The sequence below is a fragment of the Pelecanus crispus genome, chromosome 3 (genome assembly GCF_030463565.1).
Source record: "Pelecanus crispus isolate bPelCri1 chromosome 3, bPelCri1.pri, whole genome shotgun sequence".
In the NCBI taxonomy this organism is placed as follows: Eukaryota; Metazoa; Chordata; class Aves; order Pelecaniformes; family Pelecanidae; genus Pelecanus; species Pelecanus crispus.
This window is the reverse complement of record NC_134645.1, coordinates 69,047,493-69,065,468: the sequence shown is the minus strand read 5'-3', so window position 1 is coordinate 69,065,468 and position 17,976 is coordinate 69,047,493. Positions and strand designations below refer to the sequence as shown.

General features: G+C 39.3%; 1 protein-coding gene across 1 annotated transcript in view; it reads right to left on the bottom strand.

Annotated features, from left to right (window-relative positions):
• Positions 1–17,976, bottom strand: part of MOXD1 (monooxygenase DBH like 1) — a 50,760-nt gene that overhangs the window by 20,735 nt on the left and 12,049 nt on the right. Inside the window, exons 2-4 of the mRNA XM_075708339.1 lie at positions 17,824–17,970; positions 16,220–16,387; positions 16,011–16,094 (exon numbers count right to left, since the gene is read on the bottom strand). Coding sequence (XP_075564454.1) covers positions 16,011–16,094; positions 16,220–16,387; positions 17,824–17,970 — 399 coding nt within the window. The remainder of the gene's footprint in view (positions 1–16,010; positions 16,095–16,219; positions 16,388–17,823; positions 17,971–17,976) is intronic.

Here is a 17,976-nt window from a genome sequence, read left to right as displayed (position 1 = left end):
TCCCTAACTATAGGCATTCATTTTCAAAACATGGACTGTTTAATGCACACATTCAAAGTTTCCAGTTATTTGCATTTTTAAGCATAAAGTTTTTGGTTCTTTGATAGTCTTTAATTCTTTAATGCCCAAATCACCCAACTGAAAGCTAAGCTAAGCTGAGGTCTACTTTTGCAGGCCTCTAGTCACAATAATAGTGGACCAACCCTGAAAAGTCACCATGACTGTTGTGTTAATTTGTCTCGGGAAATAGTGCAACTTTTAGAATACTTATGAAAAGATAATAATTTACTGTGGTAAAGTAGGGCAAAGGAATGAAATACAGAAAAAATGTGATAAAACTAGGCAGAGTACATAATAGTCAATAAACTCTGCAGATTTAAGTGAACAATTAATTTCTTTAATTCTTATTTATACATAGCCTTGTTTACTCTGTTCTCATAGTATAAGGGGACTCTCAAATGACACTTCCAGCTACCAATAACGTGAGTAATTTAGATAAGTTGCAGTGAAAATGGGAAACTGCTTTCACTTTCAATAATTATGAGGCAACCTGTGACTTTGAAACGTAGTTCCTTCCTCTTTCCTTGTTAATTCCTACCCACTCCTTGTTAACCAAGGGAGTCAAGAAAGAGGCTGAAAGAAGACTGAAAGGGAATATGCATATAACTACCTATTTACCCCATTTTGCCTCATTCTTTTAGGCTCATCTGTGGCGCTTTCACTTGCTGACATGCAAGGAAGACCCAGCTGTCAGGGTTCATCTCTTTGCCATGTCGTGAATAAGCCTGCAGAGATACTGCACCAGTGGGCACCTCAGTGACTTCTTCCCCTGTAGGCAAAGTGCATTTTCTGCTTGACATTTCCTAACTGCCAGAGGCTCAGATAACAAAAGCCCTATATCCACCCTACATCAAAATGCCGAAAGCGTTTGGGACTGCAAAAAATAAGTGTGTCCAACAAGACACAATCCCCCCTGCTTTTCATGAAACACACAGAAAGAAGCTCCTATTTTATTATTAATGATGACTTACTTTCTGCATCTTCTCTACCTTTCTTGAAAGCTTGGGCAAAAGATCATTCTAACTGAGCACTTTTTCTTAAAAAAAACAAGCCAAATTTGTAACATAATAGAGCCTTGCATCTCAAGCTGCTGATAAGCAGGGTCAAGATACTAACGTATGATGTATTAAACAAAATGAAAATGAAAACAGCTCAAATGGTCCAAGAAGTTAGATTCCCTACAAGGGAGAAATATCTCCAGAAACCTGGAATTCTTACTTATTCCTGTTTTTCTTCCTTTTTATTTGCTTTGCTTGCTTTGATGTTAACAGCTGTGGTTTGTTCTTCATGCTTGCTTGTACAAAAGATGAAAGTTAGTAAACTGTATCCACAGTCTCCCCATAGTGTCCCTGTTAGAAAATATAGCCCACTGTACAGATAACAAAATGCTGGATTTATTTTTATATATGAAAGCGGCAACAGGTTTTTTATCTGATTGCAGTGATGCTTCTACTTTGAAATGTCAGGGAAAAATATGATTTTATTTTTCCCAGCTTGAAAGGTAGATTCAACTTAATCTCACATTTTAAAGATGCTATGCGATGGTATATCGCCATATAAATACTCTGAATAAGGCCACAGCCTTACACAACACCTTGTGTATGTAGCCGGCAATAACACAGGGAAAAAACTCAAAATTGAGAGCACAAATCTGATGCAAGATTTTGCCTTGGGACTGCTGCATCTAAGAGAATTTCTAGCCTGTGCTTGGTTATTTTATTTGTATGAGTTTGCCATGCCCCTGATTAACTCAGACCAAAAAGTGATGGTTGTGAAACTGAGTACTGGCGTGTTTACTTGAGAGAATTTTTCTAGCAGAAGACCAAGTTATAGGGTCTCTGTTTTCTGTACTTCTCCTGTGTGTACCATGTACATATATTGAAATATTTGTCTAACTTAGAAAAGTTCTTCAAAGGTAGACATGATGTCTTCTTATTAGGAATCATCACGATTTTTTTCTGATTTTTTTTTTTTCCTTTTCAAAAGTGCAGTTGTGGAATTAACAAATATTTATCTAAAATACCTCTTTTAAGGTTTTATATTTTTCTTCAGAAAAGCAAATACTTAGAATACTTGGCTTAATAAAGTTGGGTCTTTTTCAGCAAAAAAATCCACATACTCCAGAAAAAAAACTCAATAATAATAAGGTTTTATTTTCATATAAATGATGCTAGTTGCTTTCTGCCTAACATTGCTTCTTGCATACAACCCAGAGGTGTGCTGAGCGAAAACCCAAGAGCTGGAAATGTGCCTCTGAGCTGGGGTAGATGTTTAAGTCCACGACTCCAGGGCAGACCAGGATTTTAACCTTAACAACCCAACAGGTATCTCATGTCAGGGGAAAAGCCTGCCTAGGCCATCGTCCCGTCTGGGACACTAATCTGCTGCAGACTTTCAGCCTGGAGTTCAGGCATCCAAGGGTCAGGCAGGGACCACCCTCCCAGAGCCCCCACCCCACCCTGTCTGTCAGAAAGCATTAAATTAATGCCATAGAATAGTTAGAGCTGAAAGAGAGACCTCCACCGCTGAACTTGTTGCAGTCTAGCATGGACTAGCTGCCATAATCTTCCCTGAGATCAGCCGTATCGGTTGCATGTACACAGCTAAGTGCTCATTTATGGTTTTCTCATTGTACAGTCCAGATCCTAAATTCAGTCTTCATTACTAAACAAGCCTTTTAAATTGCTCTCTCTCCCAAGTGCTTCTGAATTTATGCTGTGCTGCTTACTTAGAAAGGTGTATTTATTGGTCAGTGAAGTGCAGGAGGCAGAGCTAAGCCACTGTTTCTGGTTCACTGATAGTCATCTATGTACAACAGGGAGCATTACTGCTTAACTTGAATTGTCCTTCAAACACAAAAGTGTTCATCCAAATTTTTTTCATACACATTTTTCACATCTTCCAGTTGGAGGAAAATATAACCTGTGTAGTTAGTGACATATCTTGCTTCTCAATATTTAATACAAAAGAGATGGAGATGAGGAAAAGGTCAAGGCAACAGGAACCACCCCCAGACTCATAATGTGATTAGGTAAGGTTTTCTTGGAGGATGGAAATTTTCCAGACCAAAAATAGAGGTTCCATACAACTTAAGGCATTTAAATTTGCATGATTCGTCCTTAATATGTGTGGAGGGTTTTTTTCCCAAAGCAAGATTCAAATACTGGACATAATCCCAAGTTGAAATAACAGTGCTGAGTTGCTTACTTATTTAAGCTATGTTGTTGGCATTTGGGTTTAACTGGTTTTGGGTATACTTTAGAATGCAGAACAAAACTTCTAACATCACTGTGGAGAAAAAGTTCTTACCACATGAATGGAAAACCTTATTCAAAGCACAGATATTTCCTGTTCTTGGTGTAAAGAAGAAAGGATTTGTTTACTCAGTGACTGCGTTGTTCAACGAAGGCTCTTATTATAGTTTTATTAGTATACCGCATTAAGAAGTAATTACCACACCTCCATTTCAAGCTGCAGAATATTTATTGGAAAAGAATACATACTTCCAGGTAAAAGTTACTGTTGCTGTGCTGTTAGCTTGGAGAGGAGGCTGTATCTTTAAATTCATACAAATCCTTCCATCCCCACATACGACTGCTAATGATTACATTGTATGCCCAGAATGTCTACAGGTCAGTGTGCAGAACAACTTAAATATTTTAATTAGGAAAGAGGATTCAAACACCACAATAACCAATAAAAACAAGCATTTAAAAATGAGAACTAGAAATGGGTTTAGAGCTTCTTATTCTCTCTGCCATTAAGTCCATTCCTAAGTTCTTATTCCTAATTAATCACCTGGAACTTCGCCACTCATAAAGAGTTTCAGACTTTAAAGGCATGCAGTAATTTAGACTAAATCCAAAAGAAGTATACCTCAAAGAAATATTCATAAAACTTTGTTTCTGCCTGAGGTATGTCTGAAGATTTAAGATAAGGCATTTAGTAACAGTTAAAAAGCATAACCCTGAGGAGCAATCTGATAAAAAGCTCAGGTCAAGAAAAAACATGTTTCATTTGGTTACACTTCCTGGCAATACACTCATTGCACTCCTAAGAGCAGAAACACCGGCAGAGTGGCTGTGGTATTCGGTATGGCCATAGACTCTCAGCACAGTTGACTCACACCAAGCAGAATTAATTGGTAATTAATCAGCAACATCATTACTTTCTTGTGAAAACAATATAATAATAAAGTAATATGTAACCAAATACATTTCAGATCTAAAGCCAAAATGGGTAGTCTATAAAGAGTTTATATTTATTCAAGAGGAACCTATAATTTGATTAGTATAAATAATAAAGTCAATGAAGGTACTCCCTTTTGTTCATGAAATCACCATTCGTGTACAGTGATGTCTATCTGTTTCTTTGAGATGGCAATTGTCCAGATTTTGGCTGGGATAGAGTTAATTTTCTTCCTAGTAGCAGGCACAGTGCTGTGGTTTGGATTTAGTAGGAGAATAATGTTGATAACACACTGATGTTTTAGTTGTTAAGTACTGCTTATGCTAGTCAAGGACTTTTCAGCTTCCCATGCTCTGCCGGGTGCACAAGAAACTGGGAGGGGGCACAGCCAGGGCAGCTGACCCAAACTGGCCAAAGGGGGATTCCATACCATATGGCGTCATGCTCAGTATATAAACTGGGGGGGGGTTGGCCTGGGGGGCAGCAATTGCTGCTTGGGGACTGGCTGGGCATCGGTCAGCAGGTGGGGAGCAGTTTCATTGTGCATCACTTGCTTTGTATATTCTATTATTATTATTATTATTATTATTATTATTATTATTATTATTATTATTTTCTCTTCTTCTGCTGTCCTATTAAACTGCCTTTATCCCAACCCACAGGTTTTACTTTTTTTTTCCGATTCTCTCCCCTGTCTCACCGGGGCAGGGGAGGCCGAGCGAGTGGCTGTGTGGTGCCAACTGGGGTTAAACAACAACAGTCCTTTTTTTGGCGCCCAATGTGGGGCTCAAGCAATTTGAGATAACGATAGTAACTGGCAGAGGTAACAGGCAAAACATGGACGGAACAATGTTAGAGAACAGAATGATTATGGGGAATTTTGGTTGTTATAATTGTGGTGAAGGGATGAGGGGTGGATTGTGTGATGTATGTGGATTTTAATGATAATTCTTAAATATGTGATTCACAGAGTCGAGGGGTGGAATGTATTGGGTTTGTGTGACAAGGTTTCGATAGCAGGGGGGTACAGGGGTGGCTTCTGTGAGAAGCTGCTAGAAGCTTCCCCTGTGTCCGACAGAGCCAATGCCAGCTGGCTCCAAGACGGACCTGCCGCTGGCCAAGGCCGAGCCCATCAGCGACAGTGGTAGCACTTCTGGGATAACATATTTAAGAAGGGGGGGGGGGGGGGGAACCCAAACCAAAAAACAACGAGACCCAAACTGCAGGTGGAGTGAGGACTGAGAATATGTGAGAGGAACGACTGTGCAGACACCCAGGTTGGTGAAGAAGGAGGGGAGGAGGTGCTCCAGGCACCGGAGCAGAGATTCCCCTGCAGCCCCTGGTGAAGCCCATGGTGAGGCAGCTGTGCCCCTGCAGGCCATGGAGGTCCATGGTGGAGCAGATATCCACCTGCAACCCATAGAGAACCCCACGCCGGAGCAGGTGGATGTGCTGAAGGAGGCTGTGACCCCATGGGAAGCCCACGCTGGAGCAGGCTCCTGGCAGGACCCATGGATCCATGGAGAGAGGAGCCCGTGCTGGAGCAGGTTTGCTGGGAGGGCTTGTGACCCCGTTGGGGACCCACACTGGTGCAGTCTGCTCCTGAAGGGCTGCACCCCGTGGAAGGGACCCACACTGGAGCAGTTCATGGAGAACTGTAGTCCATGGGAAGGACTCACGCTGGAGTAGTTTGTGGAGGACTGTCTCCCGTGGGAGGGACCCCACACTGGAGCAGGGGAAGAGTGCAAGGAGTCCTCCCCCTGAGGAGGAAGGAGCGGCAGAGATAATGCGTGATGAACTGACCCCAACCCCCATTCCCTGTCCCCATGCAGGGGGAGGAGGTAGAGAAAATCGGGAGTGAAGCTGAGCCCGAGAAGAAGGGAGGGGTGGGGGGAAGGTGTTTTAAGATTTGGTTTTATTTCTCATTACCCTACTCTGATTTGATTGGCAATAAATTAAACTGATTTTCCCCAAGTCAAGTCTGTTTTGCCCGTGATAGTAATTGGTGAGTGATCTCCCTGTCCTTATCTCGACTCACAAGCTTTTTGTTATATTTTCTCTCCCCTGTCCAGTTGAGAAGGGGAGTGATAGAGTGGCTTTGGTGGGCACTTGGCATCCAGCCAGGGTCAAACCACCACGGCAATGGAAGAGGTTTTGATTCTGTTGTACAACTGCAAAATATTCCCTTTGATCACGTAGCTTAATAGCATACTTTTTCTCCTCCTCCTTGGGAGTGAACATGCAGCTTTGCCAGAAGACGGAGTGCGTGAGAATTTACAGTATGTCTGTTTCTTGTTTTACACATACTGGGGTATACTGTTAGAAAATGTGTTTTCTGACAAGGAAATGCTGATTTCTGTTAAGGGCTACCAAAAGGGAACACACACAAGAAAGGCTTTAGACATTCGGACACTGAGCTTCTAGAGGAGTCAACAACCTGGATGCTCTGGCGCCTAAAGTTTTGCTGAAGGAAAAGCATGTGATAAAATAAGCACAAGGCTCATGATTTTGACATGACACAGCCTCCTGAGTCAGCAGAACAAATCTCAGGAACTATTGCTCATAACCCTGTAAAAATTTATATTTACAGGTTAACATACAAACATGAGATGGCTTACAAAATAAGTGTGGTTAGGTAATGCCTACATTAATACTGTGACTTCCACATTTTCTCACCTCAAGACAGATGCTGCTACCCCTGTGTAGGGATCCAGCACCCCTCAATGGCACCCATGAAGTCACACAACAAGGGCCATTTTCAGATGACATGGTTCTTTTAAAGTCACTTGAGACTAATGTATTAAAATTATACTGTATTAGTTCTCTAGAAACCAAAACAGTAATTGGAACTTCATAAAACAGAAAGACACAGTTCCAGTCCAAGCAACTTAAGAGATAGTAATGGAAAGGTCACTGAAATGAGGGGATGGAGAAAGGAAACTGAAGAGCATTAGTTTGCAGTTTATAGTAATTTGCTTGGATAATTACGTTTTCTCAGGTTAGGGTGTATTGGGTTTGGGTTTTTTTGTTTATTTTAGTTAGATCCAAGATGTAAATTATTTTCATACCAGGTAAAACTTCACTTCAGTCTTGGTGCGAAGAGAAACTTTTCACCATCTACCTCTGGTTCAGTTGTCATATGTGTCATTTTGATGTCATGTATACTATGTGTAGACATGGTAGAATGGTAATGTCTGACTATTGTCTGTCTGTCTATTTTTCCACTGTTATTAATGTTCTTTCTTTCTATTTTACCCTGGGAGTCAATGAATCTATGCTCTGGACATAGCTGTGACTACTGTGCATTGCAAATGGAAGCAGAGATGGAGAGCGTATCATAACATCATTCTCTGAAAACTACCCCCAGTAACTAATGCTGGGGTTGCAGAGAGGTCAGTACTGAAGAGAAACACTTTAAACAGTTAGATCAGAAATAATTTTTTTCCCCCATTTAAATGACGTTGGAGCAATTAAATGTGGCCCTATAGAAAATTTGCTGCTACTCTGCGACTTGTCTGAATTAGGAAGTTGATCTTAAGAAGCAATGCCAAGATGCTAGGAGGGCCAAGGTAGATCTGTTCTGTGATCCATCTAGACACTCACCTTACACTGTGCGAGCCCCATCAAGTCAGATTTTACTACCTATGAACCTGCTGTTCTGGTACTTGCACAGAAGATGCTTTATATTGCTCATCTAAGACCCAGTTCTACTCTGAAATATTTTATTGCCTGCTATGATAAGAAGTGTTGATCAGTTGACTGCAGACAATTCCTAGACACAATTTTCTTATTTTTTCGGTGCATTACCTAATCACAGGCTTACTCTAAACCCATACACAAATCTAAGGATGAGGAAGAAGAAACAAAGATATGACACAGGACAAAATGGGGTTAATCAATAGCAATCCCCTCCTGAAGATCACCCCACAAATCATCTCAGAATTGGGAGGTAAAAGTCAGAGAGCTTCACAAAAATTGTACCCTCCCCTCCTCCATGTTCACCGTTGGTCATATTCTAAGTTAAGATTTCTGTCATCTAACACTTGTATGTAACTAGAAATTACGTAACTTCTGACTTTCATTTAATGAGAAAAATCACATAAAATACATATTTTTCAACCACATGCTAGCATAGTCAATACATTGCCATAATGGATGGATGGTGTTTTAATTAAAAAAAAAGAAAAATCAAAGAAACTGGATTAAATTAACTAGATGTTCAAGTTTGTTGATGACAGAAATGAAGTAGATTATTTTTGCATACCAAGTATGGAATAAATAATGCAGCAATAGCTGCATAGTTTAAGTATTCTTATTGTAAAAATATACAAGTGAAATGAAAGAAGACTACCGCAGAATAAGAATATGTTCCACTAAGAAATATAAAGCTTGGTGTGACAGTAAAATCTGTGGTCACATGTAGTTTCATCTTTGATCACAGAATGAAATAATATATGAAATAATTTTACTTATGAAATAACTTAGCAGAATATGAGAGAAGACAGTATTTCTGTTATTTCCCGAGACAGTTGCTTGGGAAACTTTTAATTTTCAGCCAGTTCAGTTATATGATTCTTTAACACTGCAAAGCTTAATGGACCAATTCAGGCTTGCACTGAAGAGACAGCCCTCTGGATTAAAGGGCAGATAGCTTGCAAGCTCTGCAGCGTAAGACGATCGTTTGGTTGCAAATCTAATTTACCAAGGCTGAAATTGCTTTGGAGGGGAACATACAGGAAAATACAGAACATTTGTTTATGTCAGGCTGCATGATGCAATTTGCTAGAGTTATCACATTTAGCAAAACGTAAAAGTTCAAGCCAGAGAACAACAAGCAGTTACTGTCTGGTATCACTCAAGTTAAAAATCAGTGCCCTCATTTAGGTACTGGAGGCTACAAGCTGCCCTTCTGGCTTTCAATCAATCAGTCTCTTAAACTGGAGTCCCTTTGTATTTTCACACTGGGGTCTTTGGTATTACTAAAGCATTCCACTGTCAAAAAGCAGAGTTACCCTTGGCAACAAGTTTTTTTGGAGTTTTTACTTCCTTATCAGAGATTGCTCTGAAACTGAACACGAAGATTAACTAGCAGCTGCTGGTGTGCTCCAATACAGGCCTTTCTTTAACTGAAAAGAGGCTCCCTTTTCCAAGGAGATCAACAATGGAAAACTTTGGTGATTATGTAAAAATATACTCAGTGTAACACTCCTCAGTTAATGCTAAATAATTAAGTTTTTTCTGGTGATAAGCTTGGCCTGTTTTTACTAGTCACATCCTAAATTCAGTGCCAAAAAATTACATTGGGTTATGGTTGAGAAAAATCCTTTTTTCTTAAAGGAAAATTTAAAATAAAAAGTTTTATTTTGCAATTTTTGCTCCTATCACAATCTCTTCTGTCCCCTGACCATTTTAGTGGGACACGGGTCCCCTGATTCATCCATCTGAGAGCTACATATCTAACACAGGCTGGATATCTGGGTTCTCTCTTCAGTCAATGGGGAGAGAGATTGAACCATACAGGGGATGCTTGAGCTGATGTATTTCAGCCACATCATCTCAGATGATAAAAATTACTATTTTTGCCACTGTAAAGTCATTTAAGCAGCTGGTTCAGACTTGCAGATAAGTCAAGTTAGACGAGAGGAAGCCCATCTTCGCAGTTGGAAATTTACTATCTTTAATATGTTGCTTGAGTTTAATTTAATATGCATGAGGTGTACTTAATTTTGACCACATAGTCTAATCCCCAGCATGCAGCTTATTCCCCATTTCAGCAGCGCTAAACCTGCTCACTCCATTCTCATAAGCAGGTTTAAATAATGCACACGAAAGGAGTGCTTTATACAGGCATCCAAACATTTTAAGAGCTTACAAAATGCAAACTACTATCCTCCTTTCCAACCCCAAATGCCCTCTAAAACTGGGCATCCCATTAAAAAAGTTCTCTTACAGAATCTGAAGTATTTTATGCTCTTGAGCACAGCTGCATCGCAGCCTTTCTGTCAGTATTTCTCTGACTATGTTAGTTCAAAAATACGCAGAAACTTTGGAACTATAGGAAAATGAGCAATTCTTAGAGAAAAGACAGGTAGATACAGCTAAATGACCCTATTACCCAACTGTATTTGTTATTTTACATAAACTGGTTTTCCGACTCTTAATAGTGAAATTCAATGTCCAACATGTTTTTGTCTATGCGATTATTACTACTGAAGCCCAGGGAACTACTTTCCCTGAGGAAAACACAGTACATTTCAAAGAAATTAAGAAAATAAAGAGGGAAAATTTACAATGTTGAAATTAGCATGGACATGTTATACACTCAAGCTGAAAAGCTTCATGCAAATCCATTATGGCATATCTGACATGTAGAATATACATACTATTCCTTCACCAGTAAATACTGTAAATTTTCAGAAGTTTACACACTGCATTAAACAATTTGTCAGGTGTAGTGGGAGACAACAGGTATAGAGAACTCACAGAAATTCTAGAGACAGTAGAGGAAATACTGTATCTTAAGGTTTTTTAATTGCAGTGGAAAAAACAGTGGAGCCCATGGGAGACCTATGGTTAATGAAAGCCAAAGTAATGAATCTTTAGCAGATGCAGTTACAATAATAAGCAATACAATTAAATTAAACAGATGGAAGATGTGGAGTATTGAAACTCAAGCTAAAGACAGTAATAAAAAAAAAAGCTGTATCCGCAGAACCACAAGTAGAAAGAGCGGTAAAAACAAGCTTCGAACATACAGCAAAAGCGGTGTTTACCAAAATACTGGGAAGTATTTCTCATGGATGTGAAACAAATTTTCACTTTCATACTGCTGGTAAACATCTGCATGATGCCAGCTCATGGTAAGAAAAAAATAAATTCAGCAAATAGGCAGAAAAAAAAAATCATAAAAAATGACAGACTTTCAAAGTAGAGAGGGACGTGTCAGCACACATATCTGAGCACATTGAAAATCATGAAAACCAGACATCTCGATGGTACCAAAATTAAAGAATCTCAGAAGCTCCAGTGTGCTGTCACTGAACAATGTTTTTTTTAAAATAGAAAGAGCAATAAGAAAGAGGCTTTTAAAGTGGGCAATTTATAAGAGGCAGGGTGCTGCAGAGACTCCCCTTTTCTGTGCGTTCTCCTGTGGGCAAGCGCCTCCTGCTCTGCAAGCCCCGGCTCCCCGCCCTGGCAGGGCAGTGACTCTGCCTGCAAGGGCTCTCCACACACCAAGAGCTGCCCTCAGCGTGGCTTCAGCAGGGAGACAGAAACCTTTTCATGCAGATGTTGGTGCATGGACATGCCTGTGTGTCTGCTCTACCGGTGGGTCCCTCCCTCCCTCTGAGAGGTCCTGCCAGAGTGGAGGTCCTTCCCCAGGTGCAGTCTGTGAAACCAGAGAACTTTCTTTAGGGACACGATTAAAAGGCACATTCAGGAGCAGTCAGAATAACGATATTTACAGAGAACTGCAAAAATGCTAGCAAGAAATAACCTTAAACCCATCTCCAGAAAGTCTGGGCTAATAAGCGGAATGCTTTTTTCCTAAGAAAGCTACTTCTGAGAAAGCTCCCGGCTAACTTCCGTATGTGAGAAAAGTAAAAATCCCTGTAGGGTACTAAGCCCGAGGCACATACCACAGCCTGAAGCTCAAAGCAGCAAAACAGGCCAATGCACATGTAGCTGCAGGAGGATTTTGCAGCCAGGCGGCAATGTGCACTCTCCCACGCAAAGAGCAGGCAGGGTCCGCTGCTCCAGGACCGCTGCGGAGCCATCCTGCAAACAGCTGACTTGAAGGCAGACGGTTGCCTGAGATTACCTCCAAGCAATCTCCTTCATCTCTTCCCTGTATTGTTATTTTCAAAATTGACCTATTACCCTGATAACTGGTTCTGCTAACAAAAAGCACATGGGAAGGAATATCTGTAGAAGTATATCAAATTTTCAAGCAGCCACCACTCAGCCAGGTAGGCAGCTTGAAGTTGAGGAGTGACGTACCCTCTCAGAGTCACAAAACCAGCTCAGTGCCTGGTGTTGATTGTAATCTAGGTAACTCCTATCACTGTTATGCCCAGCTATTGAGAAATCATCTTATTTTGGTTTATTTCTTAGCAGGCATAAAGTTATTCTGAGTTATTTCTCCGGGAGTTCCCGGAGGCATCAGAGAAGATACTGTAAGAGAAGGCATTGTAGAGACATGTAGGAAGACACAATCTCTTCCCTAAGGAAGTAGTTGCAAGAGATATGAAACAAAGGAAGATTAAGCAGAGAAGTCCTAACCCTGGCTGGGTGCCCCGTTGTTGCAGTGAAGCTCTGTTCTCAACTGGTAAATGCAGCATAAGGAGAAATTAGTTATCCGTGTCCTTATTCTACCTATGGGATAAATGCAAGATTACAGTCTTATCTCTTGCACAATTTCACAAGTCATGTAGTGCAGCTTGGTCAAGTACAGTCAATGAAAACATGCTGTTTCTCATTACCTGAGGTTCTTGGAAAGTAGCGTGAATATTATGTAAAGAGAAAGAAAAGACAAGATCTTACATAATTTACCTTCAACTGATTTTGAGATCTCTTATGCTAGTTATTTCTTTACCTTGTGCTAACAGAAGAACCCAGACCTTCCAGTAGTTACCCAAACAAGCCCTTTGATTCACTTAAAATCAACAGCTTGTTCACACAATTATGTTGAGGACTGTGCCTGAGCTACCCGGAAGGCAAAGGCAGCATATTGGGACATCTGCAAAACAGCTTCTCATCGTCCAGGGAGTCATTCAGTTTGGGGGACATTTTTTCCACAAGAAAAAAAAGCACAAAAGAGGAAAAGGATGTGGTCCTGACATCCACACTATCCAGCATTAGAAATGGTTTACTTGTACAAGCGCTGGTCTGGTGCCACGGACCGATGGCCCATTTCTATTTGGGGGACTTTTGTTGTGCTCCTGGTGCACACCCTCCTGTTGAGTTTCACGCAAAGGGATTCAGTTCACAAGCTGCACGACTGCTCCAAGGCAGTAACCATGCCAAAGTAAGCAAGAATACCTTGAAGATTCACTTCAACAGCGTGCTTCTCATCCAAACTAAAACACTACTGTAGATGCACCCTAAGACCAAGTGTTACCACTTACCCAGCACAGCCTAAAAGCAAGTGTTTTCACTTACCCAGCTGTTGCACTAATAGATTGTATTTACGAAATATATTTGTAAATGCTTTGAATATGTTCTGCCTGACAGATATAGGTACTCTTTAAAAATAATGGATGGTCAGTAGAAGTTAAAAAATCTGTTTGAATTCAGAATCTGCATTCAGAATCTGGCATTCATTAACCAGAGATGATTAAATGTCTTGGCCTCCAGTTTTAATCATAGGTCTAATTTTTTCTCAGTTTCCTTCATTAAAATATTATGCTTTCCTGATGAAACTGATATTTTTAAAAATACATTATTATAAAAGGCTCAGAGCAATTTTCAAGAAGAAAGGAATGACAGAGAACAGCTGAACAGTACAAAAAATATTCTTATTGTTGCTGTTGCACCTACTTGAGACCCAGATCACCAGCAGATTTACACATACGCACAGCTAAGTGCACACTTCCACCACTGTGCTGATGGCACACATTGTCCAACAAGAGCTGAACTGCACTTCAGTGCTCCACAAAACCATACAGGCGGACAGAAATGGCCAAAGTCAGCTCACATGTACACTACTTAAGTAGACTGAATTATACCTGAGACGAATTTGTACTTTTTTTTTTGTCTGTTAAAATGAGGTGTACAGGTTTGTATGGAAATGGTGCTACAGAAGAAATCCAGAATCAACACCTATGTAAGTATTTAACTAACACAGACAGTTTAATCAGGCCAATAATTCATCTGTCCTCCCCTTTGTGAAATTCAATCTTTGTTTGCATAGCTAATATCCTCCTGAGTAGCCATAAGCCCCATCCTTTGTGTATCAGTAGGCTTTAGGAAATGTTTAATCAGTCTGCAAGAGTGCATAGATACAATTCCACAACAGCCCTCTGTGTGTCATCTACAAAAGTCAAGTACATGAAAATATAAATTGTGCCCCTGAAAAGAAATGCTAAGGAAGTGTTTCTACATAATTCTTCTCTCTTTCTGTAATCATTTTTCTCTCTCTAAACATTTTTTAAGCAGCAAGATGAAATTTGTTTGCTTCTCTGAAGGTAGAAAATCGCTGAGGATTCTACTTTTAATTTTTAATTGTATTAAAAAACAATTTGCTGATTTTAAAATATGATTTCTAAAATTATAATATTCTTTATACATCATGGTAAAAATAAAGAATATAAAACTATTCTGAAGAATTAGTCAACGTATTTCTGAGCTAAAATCATATTTTAGCTTCAACCAACTACAATTTTTTTTAAAAAATGAGTAACCATATGTGCAGTCAAGCAAAACATTTAAAAAATAAATTCAGAAAATGTAAATAACAAATAGTTCCAGAGAACTTTTTAGCAGAATAGCATGTATCTACAACTTCCACCAAACTTAACATGGAAAACATGATTCTGATACTACCATTTTGAAGCTTTCTCAGCTGAAAGCAGAAAGCTAGGAATCCTGACATATATACTGTATTACAAGCAAATTCTGCTTTACATACAGATCTGTGAAAGTAGCTGTCAGAAATTTCAAATGTGATTAAAGATCAAGTACCTGAGGGAAGAAATTTGGACCTTACAATTCTTCATTCTGATAAAGTGTGGAAACCCACAATATTTCAGAATAACTATAGGTATTTCTCAGACATACACTGGAGATCACATTATGTTATTTGAGTTAATTTAGAATTTCAGTCTTACTGAATGCATTGGAGAAATATGACTGACAATAATCCAAAAAATGGGATAGAATTGTATACTTAAAAGAATTGATGGGTTCAAAGAAAGATAAAAATGAGGGCCAGAGCTATCTCACTCTGCTCTCTTAAGCAGTCTAGAACAATAAGAAGTTGCTCTTTTAGGAGGTCTTCAGTATATTGCTTCTGGGAAGGAATGTGAGAACCATCTTTCCCCCAGCACTCTTAAGCTTTCAGTTCCAAACTGAAAGAAAAGTTAGAAAATGTGTTATAGGAAAACACGTTTATGCGTGTGGGTTTTGAAATCACCTTGGATCCTGCTGAACCTTGTGTAGATGTTTACACGCTTTCATTAATTTTTAAATAATCTACAACATCTATCTCTTTTCTTGTAATATTTGGCTTTTACACACCTGAAGATAATGAAGTCTGTGCTCACGTGATGTAACGTGGCATAACTCCACTGTGGTCATTGCAAGAGAGGCGACTGGAATCAAATAAGAACCTGGCCCTTTATTTAAACAAACTTCACCACTTACTTATTTTTTAATCTAAAGTTACTCTCCGTTAAAAGAAATTCATTACATTCTTATATAAAAGCAGAAATTTGATGGAACAAGCTTTTAGACAATTTTACGTAGTCTTTGCCAAAAATGTTTACAAACAGAAATAATTTTCAACCTTGTTTTCCTAAGGGAGAGAGGCCGCAGGAGAAGAGGAAGAAAGGGGCTCTGTCGCTGCGCACGCCAGTTGTCAGGGCACACCAGAATCAGATCCTGGGCACACACACACATACACTTGCCCCATGTTTGTGAAGACAGACAAGAGGTCTTGTTTTCACTCCAGTAAGTAGTGAAACAAATTTTGAAAGTGCAATAATTGATTTGAAGAGTAATCGTTATCTGAGCTCCTCTAAATTTGCTCAGTCAGAATCACTCACCTTTGTCACATGATGCTTTTCATGTTGTACAGGAATCTTAAACATTTGGCACCAATATGTTGTATCCTTGTCTGGTACAGGCACCTGTCTTAATAAAAAGGGCAAGAACACAATATTATAAAAGTCACATTACCCTCTTGCATAAGCCTAAGCTTTGGCTGCCACCTTATCCCCTTCTCCACATAAACCCAAAACCCGGAGTAACTTACGTCTTTGTTTGTCAAGTCAAAGTATGGCAAAGAGGCAGATGAGACTTCTTCTTTCTCAGGATTCAGTAGACGTAGACTCTTTGTACCACGATTAGACCCGTGGTAATTTTGACCTGCTTCTCCCATGTCTTTGTGGTGGTAGGCCCATATTACCCGCACTGTGCTCTCCTGAAAAAAAAACCAAAAACACCACCATACGCAAAAAGTCCATAAGGAATAGGAACAATATCTTCCTTACATAGTTCACATGTAGGCGTTGCTGTATTTGAGCAATGACAATGTATACCAGCGGAGCAGTCACCTACTGATGCAATTTTGCCTTTAAAATTAATAATGTTTTATACTCATAGGGTTCATTGGAGATAGACAGAAGTTAAATCTCTCTCTGATAGATTCCTTCATTAATGTTGCAAATTTAAATCATATCTGCAAAACCCAGAACAGACTCATAAAGAGGTAACCAACTAAATGCATGGAAAAGGTTTTTCTGGAGAGGTCACTTATTTGGCCAGCAATCAGAAGGTTTCCCCAAAAAACATTTTCCAGGCTCAGCTCTGTAAAGATGTGAATACCTTCTGTGAACTGCTGTCCTTACATACTAGGGAAGATAGACATTCAATTACAGAACAGATTTACATCTTAAAAATCAATCTACAGCCACAGGACAGATCAATTCCCTGTAAACCATTCTCAGATTGCAATAATCACCCTTGAGACAAAGAACTCTAATAAATCCTGAAGTGTCCCAGAATGTTAAATTACACTGAGAATTTGGAGCAGGTGCGAAAACCATAGATCTATTGGCTGCCTGGAAATCTGGCAGTTTATACAGCTGTGGTTTGCTTCCTGCATCTTTCAGCACCTCATGTTGTTATTATTGTGTATATTGTGAAAATACAGATAATGAAAATAGTGTTGAACTACTATAGCAATGCTTCCAAAATTAGTAGTAAACAAGCCAAAGCACAGAAAATCTTGCAAAACTCTCTTACCTATCTGTCATTTCCAATACAGAAGTCATCGACTTCATATAATTTAAAATTATGCTTAGGAAACAGTACAACAATCCCCAGGGCAACAGAAGAATTTACCATGAAAAGTATTTTACCATGGAAGGAGTTTTATCATAAAGCTCTTCAACTTCTTAATTTTGAATAAAGAAATAAAACAAATATATACTTTAAATATATTTGCTCCAAACTTTTAAAAAAGTCTATCTTTAAGATCAATTACAAGTCAGTGTAAGACCTAAAATTTTTTTCTCAAGTTGGCATCTCTTGAATGATTGTAAGTGTGGGATATGGGACTTGATGGCCCAGAGGTACCTGTTTCAATCCTGTGTTCACTTGGTGTGTTAGAAATTAGAGAACATAATGCATTAAAGTAGAAGGACAAAGAAAGCTGAAATTATAAGAGTTTAATAAAACTAACACCTGTATTTTACATGGTTAATTTAAGTTTGCCAAACAGATGTTTCAGAAAGTGAATTTCTCTAATTCTGTCCTTTTACTAGGATGAGATTTTAATGACCAGCTTCATACCCACATATACATTTGGCCTGTATTAATTACTTCATCTTGCTACATATAGGCAGAGCCTCTTACCGTTATGCTTTTGTCATTTGTATCACAAGTGTGCAGTTCTCTGCTAAAAGCCAATATTGTGTGTGTGCTGTTTTCCATGGCATATTCCAGATGGTAATCCTGTTGAGGGTCCTTTTTAAGTACTCTGTTTTCATCTGTAAAATAATCCTGTCA